Source organism: Polypterus senegalus, chromosome 3 (assembly GCF_016835505.1).
Source record: "Polypterus senegalus isolate Bchr_013 chromosome 3, ASM1683550v1, whole genome shotgun sequence".
NCBI lineage: Eukaryota > Metazoa > Chordata > Cladistia > Polypteriformes > Polypteridae > Polypterus > Polypterus senegalus.
This window is the reverse complement of record NC_053156.1, coordinates 121842977-121860282: the sequence shown is the minus strand read 5'-3', so window position 1 is coordinate 121860282 and position 17306 is coordinate 121842977. Positions and strand designations below refer to the sequence as shown.

Sequence of the window (17306 nt, the reverse complement as noted above, 5' to 3'; positions counted from 1 at the left end):
ATTTACCCAACACATCTATGTATTTATAAAAGGTTTTGAACTTCACACACTTAGACTGAGAATATATTTATTTAAAATCACACAGTTATTAACAACTACTTCAACAGAATTATAAATAAAAAAACATGCATAAAAACATAATACCATTTAATATACAGTACACAAAAAGCTATAGGTAGATAAAAAAACACTTTACCTTTTCCCTAATTTTTCTTCTATTCTTATTTTCCAGTCCTCTATTCTTTCTCTGACGAGTGCTTTTAAAGGTGCAATATACACTGCCTAAAACCAAAATAATGTAAGAAAGATAGTAAATAAATAAAATAAAATCTATAGCCTGAGCATGAGAGTAACCTCAAGAAGGAATATACTGTACTTTTAAAGGTACTGTATATTCAACATGATATTACATAAACATTAAAGCAGCTCAGGACAAGTGCACATGAAAAATGTGTGCCAAGACAAATGCGTGCAACTAGTGTGTTGCTCTTCCCATTTTGGTTAGTCAATGTGGAGAAACTTTCAGGAGTTATAAAAATGAAAAGATTCACCTGAACTTCACAATGTTATTAGGTTTACATTTTGTGCCTTGTAATAATGTGCTCACTGCTTTTGAAGAACTTGTAGATATTGTGTTTCCAGAGCTACAGGCATCCAAATTAAGGTATGTATTGTTTAATCACAACCTGCAAAAGTTAATACTTAAATTTTTATGAGTGCTACTTTACCACTTTTTGAGAGGGACTGTATATAGTGTGGTGCTATAAATTGCACAGTATAGATGCCTTTACACTGACATTGTCTGTTTTTTTTATCCATTTATGTTTCTTCTTTTGTTTTCTGTTCTGCAGTAAAATCACAATTCACAAGATGCTTAATTAAAATGATACAGTATGTATATTATATATGTAATGGAAAATTATTACCAAGGAGATTTTACTAGCTGCACACATTTGTTTCTGTGGGCATTATTCCTCCATGCATTTGTCACACCATCACAAGTCTTATTCATTGACAACAGTTGCTAAGTTTAAAATATTTGTTTTCTTGTCTATTTTTTTTAATATTAAACCTTATTAATTCACTGCTTCGCAAAAATCATTGTATTTTGCAAAACAACTATAAGCTGCATTACCACCTATGGATATAACCAGATGTTATTAACATAATGCTATTTTTGTACATTTTCTAAAAAATGAAAAAAATTTGTTGGGAAACAAATACATAGTATATACCTTGGAGGAGGGGTATTTACTGAAGACTCGAAATATTGCCATTTCAGCAGCAACTGTTTTCCCCGAGCCTGTAGGTGCTCCAAGAAGAACATTGCTATCCGTGTGATACAAAGTATGGAATATCTGAGTCTGAACTGGGTTAAAATGGGTAAATTTGTACAAAGCTTCATATTCTCTGTTCCCCAAAGCAGTGACAGGCAAAGGCTGAAGATCTAGTAGCTCTAAGTTTAAAAAATAAATAAATAGACAGTTAGATAGATACAAGCATATAAATACAAAGAAATATGTTATCTGTTAACATCAATCTGTGTAATAAATTTTCACATTTCTATAATAGTGTAAGGCTCTCTTCTGTTAATTTATTTTTTCTTAATACTATAATTTTAATGAGAAAAATTATCGTTTCAAACATACAGTACAGTTGCAGAAAGTAATATCTAAATATACAAAACAACTGAGTGTAATATCCATCAGGCCTTTGTAAAAATGACAACATAAATTATATTAATTGAATTTTTGAATTAGAAGTAAATATTTGACAAATAAAAGTATCCAAAAGACATGCCTTATATAGTTAACAATGCTTTGCTAAGTATATGTCCCCAGAAAAGAACCATGTTTGTTTGTTTTAAATGTAATCCATCCAATCATGTTGTAAACCTACTTAATCCCTGGCTTGGGTCAGCTGAAGCCAGAGCCAATCCTGGAAGCAATCAGTGCCAACACCTGATACCAAATTATTATAGGAGAAAGTCACACAGACACAATGTTATAGTATGGCATTAACTGCATAATCCAGTTATTTCACAGAATAACCAGAACTCTATAAATAAAAGGTATTAAGAGTATAAAAAGGAGAAAATCAACTATAATGAAATATTTTTATAGATTTTTAATTGCATAAACTAGTTAGAGTCAGTTAACATGTAAAACAATGTTCTAACTGTCAATTCTGAGTTACTATAATTCAGTCAAAATCTAAAATACTTATCAATAAAAAAGGTTAATTCTTAAACAGATTACTTAGACCTTCCTGACACCTGAATTTCAGGTGTGGGAAACTACTGTAGACTACAGTGCAAAAAGCTTCTTTCAACTTTTTCTCATTTTTGGGGAAGGAGGTCATTTGTGAAACAGTTTAATTTTTCAGTATTACTTTTTTGAATCATATGATTCCCACATCTTTGTCATGCAAACAACTGCGTGTCATAAAGTATATTAAATAAAGAATCACAGGAACAATAAACAAGTAAGAAAATGTACGCACAAACTAACATTCAGGTGCATTCTGAGATCGACTAATTTTGAAACTTGGAGCATTTTTTTTATTTTCTAGTGACTTCATCAAAGGCTTAGTTCTCACATTTTGTTTGCTAAATATTTCTGTAATAGTGTGTCCTTCAAAAATGACAGTGATAACAGAATCTATACATGTTACTAGAGTACATAAAACACAGCACTACAATATGTAGTTGAAAACTGAGCACAAACAGGCTTGTGAAGGCTGAAATATCCTTCACAGTTAGCAGATCCCTACTCAAGTTAATGTTCTATTGCTGGTGTTAAAAGGTTTAATGCTAAATAATGTTGGTTTAAATTTCTTAAATATAATTTTTTTCAAAGAATTACTTAATGAAGATTTAAATTATGTTTATAAGCCTCAACCTAAAACTATTTGCTGTGTCCATCTTTGGTGGATAACAAGTCATTGTAGAACTTTGCTTATGAATTATACAGCAAGAGAAATACTGAATCACCTTTAAAAATTCAGATAATGCAGCCTGAAGGCTACTTTAGCGTAACAGAAATCCTGAGCACAGATTTATTCATTGTATGAATAATATATCACCACGTCATGGCAGTGAAGCTTGTTTCCTCTTTCATTCATTTTACCTTACATTAAATTACTTGCATTTTTTGCTTTCACTGTTATAAACATCATTGTACTTACCCGCTACAATTTAGTAGCAGGACAACTGAGCTGAGAGGTTGGTGCAAGCTGCTATGCAGCTGCAGAAACTGCTTATATGGCACAACACTGCAGGTGTTTCACTGTTATGCTGTCAGAAGCAGCTGTCAAATGAGTAAAAGATGGAAGATATACAAAATATACAAGTTGAAGCAATCTCTCTCTCAAGCGAAATTTGAAACAGCAGTCATAACCTGTGATTGTGGTATCATAGACAGAAAGACAAATCAGAAAATTCATCAATGCTTTTCACTGGCTGTTTCTGACGTATCAAAACTTTGTACAGCATACTGTATTCGAGATGTATTAATGAAAATTGAACTTTCTCTTAAAATTTCCCCAAAGAACAAGTTTGCCAAATTTGAACAAAATCAATCCATTGAGAGCTCAGTTGTATCATGTTGTGAATAGACAAAAATAAATGATTATCAACAGTAGATACTTTTTACTTTATATGTAAACACACAAAAAATGATCTCTATTTTTGGGAACTGGCCACACTATGGTATTATTTAAACATACTACCAATGTAGCCTTTTGGTTAAATTTTATAAAACAAGTGCCATTTCAATGAATAAGAGATTTAATACTGTAATTTAACACCTTAACTTTGGACTCATTCAAATAGCTTACAATAGGTTGATCTCCTAGTTATTTAGCTAAATGGTTATAGGGTCTCCTAATTCTAGAGTGTTGTACCATGTTAGCCATTATGGATGTAGTGACACCTTTTATTGGTCTACTAAAAAGATTACAAATATGTAAGCTTTCGAGGCAACTCAGGTCCCTTCAGGCAATCTTGAAGAGGGGACCTCTAATCTAATCTAATCTAATCTAAGCATACACTTGAAGATGTTAACATATGATGTACTTTAAATATCAATTTAATATTTTTAATATATATGACCTCTTAATTGTGTTAGTCTTTTTGTTACCTGTGTGTGGTGGATGTCTCTCTGGCAGTATGAGATGTTGAAAATTAATGATACAAACTGCTTCGGCTCCAAGCCATCTGTCTGACACTGCCCGAATATAGTATTGTGAAGGCATAGGCTCAAAGATTGGAATGGTAAATACCAAAAACTGAGATTCATTGGTGACAACCTGGAAAAAAAAAGTAAAATACACAGACTTCACTCTATGCTGAACAATAAGTATATTATTTATAAAGTACTGTTTATATTCAAATAAAAAAATAACCATTTATGGGAAACTCCATGCAAATACTAAAAAGGACTCACTCTGCTTAGGTTTGCTTGTCAATATAATTTGCTTATTAGTGGTGTGATAATGAACATTTCTGTTGATCATTATCCAAACATTTTGTATACTACAGTGCAGCTGAAAGAAAATTGAATGCAAGCAGATGAAGAAAGTGGAACTGAAGATGCTGCCTGCTGTGTGAAATCTGTAATTTCTTTATCACTAGGTTTGACAATCTAGCTATGCACACTAATTTATCATTATGTATTCACTAACTTTAAGTTCAATTATGACACTATTTCCGCCTGATTATTTTATGCTTTTACTTGTCTAATGAGCTTTATTTTTTTTATAAAACTCTAAATTAATATTTAACCCCGTATGTACTAAGGGTTTTTTGGCATTATTGCACTTAAATTACATACCCAAAAATAAATGGCTATTATTCTGCTTCTGTGATAAAACTGTAATGAGTACAACCCGCCAAATTTTTAAAGAATGTATTTATATGATTAAAGACCTTTGTTTACACCACTATCAACTAAATAAAACAAACAAAAAATGTTGTGCTTTAGGATTTTACAGTACATAACCAAGACATTTTATGATGCACAACCACAGAATCAATTTGCTATTGAGCCCCAATCAGTCAATTATCATTGTATTATTGTATGAAGTTAGATGCCATATCCCATGGCATTGCCATGTTATACTGCCTGGCACAAGGTGCCCCCAATTTTTAGAAGCATTTAGTCTCTTGCACCTAAATAATCTCTCAAAACAAGTATTATATATTTCATGTATACATGCAAATACACATATAATATTATCACTCTGAAACTGCAAGTAAACAGTTACAACTATGCACATATAATTACATACTGTACTTATCCAAACCTTTACTTTCAATTTTTTTTTCAAGCTTAACCTTGAAACAATTTTGTTTACCACTAGACAAAGAGAAATCTGAAATTTTACACAATAGATTGGGGTTTAGGTAATTCACCCATCTTCTCTTGCCTTCTGTAGCAGTTGCCCCACAGAAGTTTAATGTGCTTTCATTGATTTATTTTTTGTTGCTATTGCTTTTTTCTTGCCTTTCATGTCTGGAATCAGCCAAGTACACAAATGCATTTTAATAACAGTTTCTTCCAGTTCTGGGTTATAGGATGGGGGCAATTCCTTTGTTGTCAGTTTTGTGTGCAGGGTAAGAAACAGCCCTGGGCAGTCCTCCCAAGGCAAGTCAAACACACCACACATACGCTTAAACCAGTGTTTTCAGGCACTTTTGGGTCACAGGTGGCCATCTCAGACAAACACACGAGACTTGTTCATGGTATAAACCAAACCTCCATGTCTCCAATTCTAATCGTACTCACTTCATCAATAAGCTCTCTTTAACCTCCACTCTCGATTTTACTTACAGATTGTAATCTCACTAGTTTCAGCCTTCCTGGGGATAGTGAGGCAAGTGTGATTAGAAATGAGCTAAAAAATATTTTGCGGCATTGTATATTCCTTAAGTGGAGCAGGGGGTGAGGGGAATGTACCATGAATACAACACCACCTGGAATGTTTTTTTTTTCTCGTGTGCTTATGACACAGTAATGTGCGTGGTGTGATTCAGTGACATTCGATGAGGGGGGTGGGACAGAGGGCCCCAAGTGAAACTTCAAAGAGCTGCGTGGTGTGGCGCTATACAAATACATTCGATCAAAGAGTGATCTCTTGTGAAAATTTGCACGGCGAGTTACACTTAATCAAAAGGCTAAAGGAAGAATGTGCTGTTCAAAAATATACCTGGCACAGCAACCATACCGTCAAGAACCTCAGTAAATGCGTTGTTCTCAATACAGTCAAAACATCAACCAATCAATCCACATCCAGTCTCACAGAAGCTTGTCTGTAACAATGTGTTAAAATGCGTAAAGATGAGCTGTTGCATTAGCAATATATTTTCCGCAAAAACAATTACAGATCAATGAAAATTTCTGAAACGCAGCTATATAATGGCAATGACTCCTTCATTGTATATGGTGCAAAATATTTAGGATCTTATATAAAATTAGATTCCCTCAGCTGTAATGCACTGCTTGGCTTGGCATATGCATGTGCAAATTGCATATTTTACTAATGAAACTCCCCTCCTTGAACCGTCACCTTATTGTGGTGGAGGGGTTTGCGTGTCCCAATGATCCTAGGAGTTATGTTGTCCGGGGCTTTATGCCCCTGGTAGGGCCACCCAAGGCAAACTGGTCCTAGGTGAGGGATGAGACAAAGAGCGGTTCAATAAACCTCTGATGAAGAATAAAAACCTTGGACGACGTTTTCCCTTGCCCGGACGCGGGTCACCGGGGCCCCCCTCTGGAGCCAGGCCTGGAGGTGGGGCTCGATGGCGAGCGCCGGGTGGCCGGGCCTGCACCCATGGGGCTCGCCGGGCACAGCCCGAAGAGGTAACGTGGGTCCTCCTCCCCATGGGCTCACCACCTATGGGAGGGACCAAGGAGGTTGGGTGCAGTGTGAGTTGGGTGGTGGCCGAAGGCGGGGACCTTGGCGGTCTGATCATCGGCTACAGAAACTGGCTCTTGGGACGTGGAATGTCACCTCTCTGAAGGGGAAGGAGCCTGAGCTAGTGCACAAGGTCGAGAGGTTCTGGCTAGATATAGTCGGACTCACCTCGACGCACAGCTTGGACTCTGGAACCAATCTCCTTGAGAGGGGCTGGACTCTCTACCACTCTGGAGTTGCCCCCGGTGAGAGGCGCCAAGCAGGTGTGGGCATACTTATTGCCCCCGACTCGGAGCCTGTGCATTGGGGTTTACCCCGGTGGACGAGAGGGTGGCCTCCCTCCGCCTTTGGGTGGGGGGAAGGGTCCTGACTGTTGTTTGTGCGTATGCACCGAGCAGCAGTTTGGAGTATCCACCCATTTTGGAGTCTCTGGAGGGGGTGCTAGAGGGCATACCTTCTGGGGATTCCCTTGTTTTGCTGGGAGACTTCAATGCTCACGTGGGCAATGACAGTGAGACCTGGAAGGGCGTGATTGGGAGGAATGGCCCCCCCGATCTGAACCCGAGCGGCGTTTTGTTATTGGACTTCTGTGCTCGCCACGGATTGTCCATAACGAACACCATGTTCAAGCATAAGGGTGTTCATATGTGCACTTGGCACCAGGACACCCTAGGCCTCAGGTCGATGATCGACTTTGTGGTCGTGTCGTCGGACTTGCGGCCATATGTCTTGGACACTCGGGTGAAGAGGGGTGGAGCTGTCAACTGATCACCACCTGGTGGTGAGTTGGCTTCGATGGTGGGGGAAGATGCCGGTCAGACCTGGTAGGCCCAAACGTGTTGTGAGGGTCTGCTGGGAACGGCTGGCAGAGTCCCCTGTCAGAAGTAGCTTCAACTGCCACCTCCGGCAGAACTTCAACCACATCCCGAGGGATGTGGGGGACATTGAGTCAGAATGGGCCATGTTCCGTGCCTCTATTGTTGAGGCGGCTGACCGGAGCTGTGGCCGCAAGGTGGTCGGTGCCTGTCGTGGTGGCAATCCCCGAACCTGTGGGTGGACACTGGCGGTGAAGAAGGAGTCCTATAGGACTTTTTTGTCCTGTGGGTCTCTGGAGGCAGCTGATAGGTACCGGCAGGCCAAGTGGAACGCGGCTTCGGTTGTTGCTGAGGCAAAAACTCGGGCATGGGAGGAGTTGGAGAGGCCATGGAGAACGACTTTCGGACGGTTTAGAGGAGATTCTGGTCCACCGTCCGGCCTCAGGAGGGGAAGCAGTGCAGTGTCAACACCGTGATATGGTGGGGATGGTGCGCTGCTGACCTCACTCGACGCTGTGGGTCGGTGGGAAGAGTACTTCGAAGACCTCCTCAATCCCACTAACATGCCTTCCAATGAGGAAGTCACCGAGGTGGTCAAAAAACTCCTTGGTGGCAGGGCCCCGGGGGTGGATGAGATACGCCCAGAGTTCCTTAAGGCTCTGGATGTTGTAGGACTGTCATGGTTGACACGTCTCTGCAACATCGCATGGACATCAGGAACAGTGCCTCTGGATTGGCAGACCGGGGTGGTGGTCCCCCTCTTTAAAAAGGGGGACCGGAGGGTGTGTTCCAACTATAGAGGGATCACACCTCAGCCTCCTGGAAAAGTCTATTCGGGGGTTCTGGAGAGGAGGGTCAGTCGGATAGTGGAACCTTGGATTCAGGAGGAACAGTGTGGTTTTCGTCCTGGTTCGGAACAGTGGACCAGCTCTTCACCCTTAGCAGAGTCCTGGAGGGTGCATGGGAGTTTGCCCGACTGGTCTACATGTGTTTTGTGGACTTGGAAAAGGCGTTCGACCGTGTCCCTCGGGGAATCCTGTGGTGGGTGCTCCGGGAGTATGGGGTACCGGACCCCCTGATAAGAGCTGTTCGGTCTCTGTACAACCGGTGTCAGAGCTTGGTCCGCATTGCCGCAGTAAGTCGAGCCCGCTTCCAGTGAGAGTTGGACTCGCCAGGGCTGCCCTTTGTCACCGATTCTGTTCATAACTTTTAAGAATAGAATTTCTAGGCGCAGCCAGGGTGTTGAAGGGGTCTGGTTTGGTGGACTCAGGATTGGGTCACTGCTTTTTGCAGATGATGTTGTCCTGTTTGCTTCATCAGGCCGTGATCTTCAGCTTTTTCTGGATCGGTTCACACCTGAGTGTGAAGCGCCTCGGATGATAATCAGCACCTCCAAATCCGAGAGCATGGTCCTTAGCCGGAAAAGGGTGGAGTGCCCTCTCAGGGTTGGAGGAGAGATCCTGCCCCAAGTGGAGGAGTTCAAGTATCTCGGGGTCTTATTCACGAGTGAGGGAAGAATGGAGCGTGAGATCGACAGACGGATCGGTGCGGCATCCGCAGTGATGCGGGCTCTGCATCGGTCTGTCGTGGTGAAAAAGGAGCTGAGCCCTAAGGCAAAGCTCTGAATTTACCAGTCGATCTACGCTCCTACCCTCATCTATTGTCATGAGCTATGGGTAGTGACCGAAAGAATGAGATCGCGAATACAAGCAGCTGAAATGAGTTTCCTCCGCAGGGTGTCTGGGCTTTCCCTTAAAGATAGGGTGAGAAGCTCAGTCATCCGGGAGGGGCTCAGAGTAGAGCCGCTGCTCCTCCGCATCGAGAGGAGTCAGATGAGGCGGCTCGGGCATCTGATCAGGATGCCTCCTGGACGCCTCACTGGTGAGGGGTTCCGGGCACGCCCAACCGGGAGGAGGCCCGGGAAGACCCAGGACACGCTGGAGGGACTATGTCTCCCGGCTGGCCTGGGAACGCCTTGGGATTCTCCCGGAAGAGCTGGAAGAAGTGGCTGGGGAGAGGGAAGTCTGGGCCTCTCTGCTTAAGCTGCTGCCCCCGTGACGCGACCTCGGATAAGCGGAAGAGGATGGATGGATGGATGGACTAATGAAAATCAGCAGAAAACATGGAAATCAAACACTAATTTTAAAGAAGACACACTTGAGTATCTAAAAATACCATTATTGCTTTTGATTGAGGTTTAAATTTATTGCAACATATACAAACAGCTTTGAAATATAACAATGGGTGCATATTTGGTTAAATATTAGCTATTGTGACAGCTCTAGGGGGCGTAGCAGCCACCCAACCTGACACAGACAGACAAAAGAGGCACACTTACAAAACTCACGCTTTTTATTTCTTGTTTTCCAATTCAGCACACAGCACCTTACACAGTTCTCCAATCACCACAATAACTCAGTCCTTTAATCTCCTCTATTTTCTTTCTACTCCTATACTCCTCCCTTTGTAAGCTCTGTCCTCCACCTGGTGTGGTGGAAGTGCTGCATGGGCACCCAGAAGCACTCCAGGTGCACCCTGATTCTCTTCTGGCAGTACTTCATGGTGTGGCGGAAATGCTGCAGTACATGGCTCCGGAATCGTCCAAGTCCCCCTTGTGTCCTGGAGGAGGTATGACCTCTTTCCCGGTATTCTCATCCCCCAGGCGTGCTGGCTGGGCAAGAGCCCCAGCCGTCCACCACACTACGTATGTTAGATTTTTGTAACCAATCAATTTTGCATAAAAGTTCAGCTTGTTAGGGACCATGGTTATTTTAGACATGTGTAGTATAGTTTCTTTTTTATTTGCTTTTTGTTGAAATAATTTATTTTTATCTGTGTAAATCTACATGTGCTTTTATATATTTACTGCTTGAAGTGGATGAACTTATTCTGAAGCTACATTGTAATTTTACAACGTATGATACCTCCGGAGAGCACTGGATTATTTCTCTCTTTATACAATGCATCATTTTAAACAGAAAGGTATTAGGAAAAAAAACATTGTAATGCCCATTATCGTACCTGTTTTTTTTGAAGTAGAAAATATTCAGAATGATAAATGTGATCATTAGCTGGATCTTCAACCCATATCCACCAAGGTTCACTAACTGATCCGTGGACCTAACAGAGAGACAAAAACAAATAAATAATATCTGAAAATAATGGAAAAAAGGGGTCAAAATCACAGATGTTCAATTAAAATGTATTTATTATGAATATTATTGTTCAAAAACAGATATCAATCTTCAGAGTACCATGCTGTTGTAGCTGGTTACATTGCTAAAATGTATGCTATTCTTGTCTATGGTAAGTCGACACCAGTGATATCCAGAGGTTTGGGATACAACAGTAAAGGGATTCAACCTGTTTTTTAAAAAACCGTTCATTACATACTTGCTGCATGATACTACAGAGAACCAAGGAAGAGAAGGGCATCCAGCTGGTCTAGGTCTTAGGACTGAAACCTTATCAGTATTAACTGGCCAAGAAGGTTTATTTTCTCTAGGAATACTCTTGTATGAGTTTTTGCTTATTTCTTCTTTGTCATCTTGTGTTATCTACTAATGTCTATCTATCTATCTAATGTTAACAGCCATAATAGCGTTTATATTAATTATTTAAATAATTTAATAAATATTTTCGTTCCATATTTTATGCAGATTACGTATCATTATACATAAATGTTGGATGGTTTAATAATTAACTTTTACAGCATTATACAGTATTGTACAAAAGTGTTAGGATAAGACTGGATTTTGTATAGCCTTCCTTATATGCAACAGCTTATAAAACACAAATATGTATATATTAAAACCAATCTGAAAAGAATGAAACTGTAACAAAAATTTTAGCATCCTTAAATATTACTGGATGAGTAGGCCTAGTATGAGAGTGCGGCATTTGAATAACAGGAAATCAGACACAAAATGAGTGCCTCTGCAGGTGACAATATTTAAAACACTTTTATGCTCAGAGTCATCATCAGAAGGCTTTTCATAAGATTTGCAGTGAAAAGACAATAACCAGATACAGGTGGGTCACAACAGTCAACCTCTAAATGCATGGTCTGGAATCCCTCCCTGGAATCCCTACAGATTTTATTTTTTCTCCAGCCGTCTGGAGTTTTTTTGTTTTTTCTGTCCCCCCTGGCCATTGAACCTTACTCTTATTCGATGTTAATTAATGTTGATTTATTTTGTTTTATAATTGTGTCTTTCATTTTTCTATTCTTTAATATGTAAAGCACTTTGAGCTACTGTTTGTATGAAAATGTGCTATATAAATAAATGTTGTTGTTGTTGTTGTTATTTAGGCATTTCTAAGATTAACCTTTCCACCAATAAAAGAGAACCTTAGGAGGCTAAAGTACCATTCTTGGACATTTTTTATGATAAAATAGAAAATCTGTGTTTTGATATCTTTTACAAAAGGAGGTAAATTTAAAGCTGGTATTTTTAATCAAGTAAACACTAGTACTGTAGTAATTACAGGGCAACTTTGCTAGTCTTTGTATATGCTCTGCAATGTCACCTTAGGCTCCACAAGGAGTACCGTTAATGCTCATAAAATTTAGCTGTGCAGAAGGCCATCTTAATATTCATACTACCTTCCATTGTATGAGAAAGAACATGAGATAATACAGGTGACACACAGAATAATGGAAAGTCAAAAAAAAAAAAGAGTGCTTTGTTTTATTGCTACAATATACTGCATATGCACATGCACTTTCAAAAAAAAACTTTACTAGAAGCTCCAGATTGCTCCTCACATATGCGTGTAGAGAAATCCACTGGTAATAAATAGATTTAATATAAGACGAACAACTAGTGATTATGTGGTTCATTAAAGGCACTATATAAAGTATTGAGATACCAAGATATAAGCATGCATTAATGATGGCACATAGAGGATTCATGGCATCATGTTTGACAAATGAGCATCTTGTCTAACTGCACAATGCCTTTTTCTCAGATGATAATGTCTTTTTCTGAATTTATGACTCTTTTTGTAAAATAATTTAAAGATGTAAAATGTTTCAAAAAAACTCTGAAACGTGTGAGGAAATTTGACATAGCGCATTTACTTTCCTGCTGCATTGCTAGTTTTTGAAAAATTATGGCATTTGACTAATTTTCTTTTCACAATGCCACATACATATAAGACTGCAAGCAAAGCAGAAAAACACATTTTTTCTTGTAATATTATGTACAAGAATGAACCATACTAATGAAAGGAAGATGATGATACTTCAAAATATAATTTATTTTAGTTCAGGACTTCTCACAGATCATGGACTGAAAGTTCTGCAAACAGCAACTAAAGTAAATAAATAATGAACTGGTATAACAAGCAAAAAAAAAAAAAAAAATTTTAAATTATTTACTCCATTTTGTAATGTCCTGTACCTAAACAGAATATTTTTAAGTGAAACAAAAACATTAAATATAAAAACATTTATAATATTTATGATTTATAAACACTACCTACTAAGCCAAATATTTTATTAGTGTGTAAAGACAGTGTTACACTGTAAGAACAGCAGAATCTTTATACATTTTTTGCATTTTCGCTTGTTCTTATTAGAAATGGTTAATGATACTTGGAAAAAATGATTTAAAAATCATACAGAGTATGTTAATGTCCTGTGGACATTAAGGTAGACTACTGCATCCAAAAAGCTAGATGATAAATCAATAAACCTATCTGCCATAACCTTCTAGCCTAAGATCATTACTTATATCCATAGGAGATGATTGAGAAAGGAACAGAATCCCATCATACAATGTTTGATCTGGGATAATAAAATCTGACACAATGGTCAATGCCCTTTAGTTTTTCTTCTTTGGGGAAAAGGGGGCAAAAGGTTTCTCCCATATCTGTTTCATTTTAAAGCAGGACTCAAACAAGTGCAGGATCTGAAAAACATTTTCAGGAGGAAACTGTTTTAATTTCTGCTGCAAAACCTATTCTTAGCATTGTATATCCACTGACAAGAGTTGAGTATTACTTGAGATATTTTAAATTGTTCACAAAAATGAAGTTTGAAATATGCCACTAATAATTAACGTCCCTCAATTTAGTGTTGCACTGCATTTATGTAATTAAGTTGTGAGGTAAATATTATTTAACATTTTAGTAAAAGTTCAATGCAACAGCTTATAAAACACAAATATGTATATATTAAAAACAATCTGAAAAGAATGAAACTGTAACAAAAATTTTAGCATCCTTAAATATTACTGGATGAGTAGGCCTAGTATGAGAGTGCGGTATTTGAATAACAGGAAATCAGACACAAAATGAGTGCCTCTGCAGGTGACAATATTTAAAACACTTTTATGCTCAGAGTCATCATCAGAAGGCTTTTCATAAGATTTGCAGTGAAAAGACAATAACCAGATACAGGTGGGTCACAACAGCCAACCTCTAAATGCACGTCTTGCCAGGACAGAACATTAAAAATGCCTTGACAGTGTAGTCACCAGCTTTATAAAAATGTGAGTTAGTATAACAAAGTCGAAATTGCTGGTCTTTGAGAGGATATATAGTCAATATGGATGATACCAGGAAAGCTGGTTTAAGTGAAACGTCATGGCTGTTAGAAAGCATTGCTGCTTGTTTTATCAACCAAAGTATCTTTGAACAGTACTGACAATGTCAATATAAAAGATGTTCTGTTCTGGGCCAATAAATATTTCAAGATGAACGTTTTCAGTTTTTAACTTCAGTTTTCCTGTAGATTTCAGTTTTTGATTTTGCAATTTTGCATGCCTTTTTGAAAACAGGTTTTCATTTTGTCATTTTGAGATTGTGTATAGATTGATGGGCGAAAATGTATCCATTTAAAATTAAATTCAAAATACAAAGTGTGCAGAAACTGAAAGAGTCTGAATACTTTCTGAATCCACTATACTGTATACATCAAATATGTAATGGAAAAGCGGACATTCAGTCCTCTACTTTAACTGTAAAAACTTCAGAATCATACATATTTTGCTAATGAACAAATTACTTTTTATTATTATCTTTAATATATTCAAAACAATTATGCTAAAAATGTAAAAGAAGCTGAATAAATTAATCCAGGTAGTTGAAAATTCTGCTGGTTTTCAAACAGGATTCTTAGAAAACTAATTTTAGATCAGTCTCATTTAGTGTACATTGGCTCAATGTGAAGAAATTAATTTTTTAAATGCTATTTGCTAATTGTTAATCTTTAAGACTTACTTACACCTCAATCCTGTTTATTAATTTCTAAAAGTGTTTGGTCCAAAACTGGAAATTTCAAAATGATTCCAGTGATTGCCAGTTCCTAACCCTGAATTGTTATTAATTAAAATGCCCTTATAGTGGTCTAATATGTTTATAACAATTTATAAATCATCTGATTTAAATTCACCCAAAGCAGTTTGTAATTTCTCTTAAAACAATACAACATACTGTACTGTGAAAAGAGTAAAACTACTCCAGTAGTTAACCACTTGGTTGGGTGTTCTTATATTTTTCTGGCATTTTGTAAAATGTAAAAATAAAAAATACCTGCTACCATACAACTACTTAATGTTATTTTAAATACAAAATTATTTAAGTAATTTGAAAAGTGCAGTTTAGCAAACTATGAAATAAGCACAATAGAATGGTTGCCTAAAATGTCACCGAAGAAGAGAAGATTAGTATAGAACTGACAACAATTATAGGTGTGGTAAAAAATAAGTCATGTGGTGAGCATAAAGAGAATGAGCTTATTGTGAATGAAAAAAAAAACGAATATAGAAAGAAAGAAAAAAAAAAAAACAAACATCAAAAAACCTCCTTATACTGTAACCTTTTGAACTGCATAAATAAATAACTCAATTAGAACTCAGTTGAATGTAATGTAAATGGTATGAACATGCCTGTTCAAAATAATGTAATTAAAAATAAATCTACTCATGTTGAGACCTGTCAGTGATTCCTGCTTTTTTAGTTTATGCGCCTAAGAAGATATATTCCTAAGATATATTTTATTTTTTCAGGACGATACAGTATAATGGCAGTATGTGCACAACAGAGGAGTCTATTCGGCCAAAGCCAAAAACAAATTTCAGATGCAGAATCTTGTTTAATGTAATATGCTATGTTGCATATCACTTATCCACTGCCACGTTCTTTTTCCTCAAAGGGACAAAATATTGAAAAATTTTGTAAAGCTTTACATCATGCTGTCATGCCCGCACAACCCGCGTATATGTTGAGGCTGTCAGATTGAATATTGCTATTTGAATATAATTTGAATTTATTTACAACGGTCTTATCTGAAAGCTGACATTTGATTATAAACGAACTGTTGTTTATTTTACCTGCGCTAATTTTTATGGCATTGATTTTCTCCAGACACACTATGCAAACCTGCCCTATATCATAGATCTGTTTTTGTATGTTAAGCCAATGATCAGCCTTTTCTTAAATTTGAATGGTTCTTGCTAGACCACTCCACAACATAGTTTTTTGTCTCACTTTCTTACACTACAAGCATATTTGGATCAGTTTTTCTAAACGCTTCTCTGGTGATCTAAAAATATAATTTTGCATTATAAAATATAATTTTGCATGTTCCATTAACTCTTAAACCTGATATCAAAGGCTTTTGTTTAATGCTAAGACCTTTTCAATAAAGCAAATGGAAAATAAATGTTATAATTCTGATTTTCCTTTTATTACAATGCTTTAAAATCATTTTTAGGACAGCAAGTCATAAAAGCAGCCATGAAAAGCTTAAATCCTTACGAGTCACACATACTGGCACTGCATTTTTTACACCACTATTTATACTTTTTTACCCTATGTGTATCTGCAAAACATGAATCCCTTATAACAATGTCGCATGTTTCCAGTTTTGTCGCTCTTAGCCTGGGTACTGCACTACAAAGATATTGTAACATGTCTTGCTGTTACAGGGACGATGTGAGGAATAAGCAAAAAGCACCTCTGCAGGAAGAGCAGAGTGCCAGCGGTGAGGTATAGTATATACAGTCTGAGTGGTTTAGGACTAACGCAGCTATCGGTCAAAGCTAGACTGAATGTTTCCCTTTTACAGGGTGCAACTGCTCTGGACTTTGATGGCTTATATTTAAATTAACTCTTGCATTTTTATTTATTTTTTTACTGTTGGTGTTTGTTCTTGCTATGGCCTCTGTTGTAGCAATTACCATAATAATAAAGTATAAAAAAGCACATACATGTAACACCTAGTACCATTAATCCAAGTCTAAATATATTTGAATATTTACTTATTTTTAGGCTAATATGACAGCCATGATATATGTGTATGTTATCATCTGAGAGAGAGAGAGAGTGGTTAGGATATGTACAATTATCAATAGTCAGACTTATTTAATGCAGGGAGGAGTCACAGGGACTACAGAATAACCTGCCAGCATCGGTAAAGAGGCAGGTACATACCTTAGATGAGGCACTTGTCCATTAGCTTTTTTTGAGTATTCAGAAGCAATTGGAAAAGAGTAGGAACTAGGCTTTGAGTGAGCTGCCCTTCAAAGCAGGGTACACTTAATAGTACTTTAACCAGGAATAGAAATG

The 17306-nt window shown here is 37.6% G+C and overlaps 1 protein-coding gene across 1 annotated transcript in view; it reads right to left on the bottom strand.

The window, feature by feature from the left end:
- Positions 1-17306, bottom strand: part of ascc3 (activating signal cointegrator 1 complex subunit 3) — a 683087-nt gene that overhangs the window by 173164 nt on the left and 492617 nt on the right. Inside the window, exons 23-26 of the mRNA XM_039747862.1 lie at positions 10752-10850; positions 4140-4308; positions 1236-1456; positions 197-282 (exon numbers count right to left, since the gene is read on the bottom strand). Coding sequence (XP_039603796.1) covers positions 197-282; positions 1236-1456; positions 4140-4308; positions 10752-10850 — 575 coding nt within the window. The remainder of the gene's footprint in view (positions 1-196; positions 283-1235; positions 1457-4139; positions 4309-10751; positions 10851-17306) is intronic.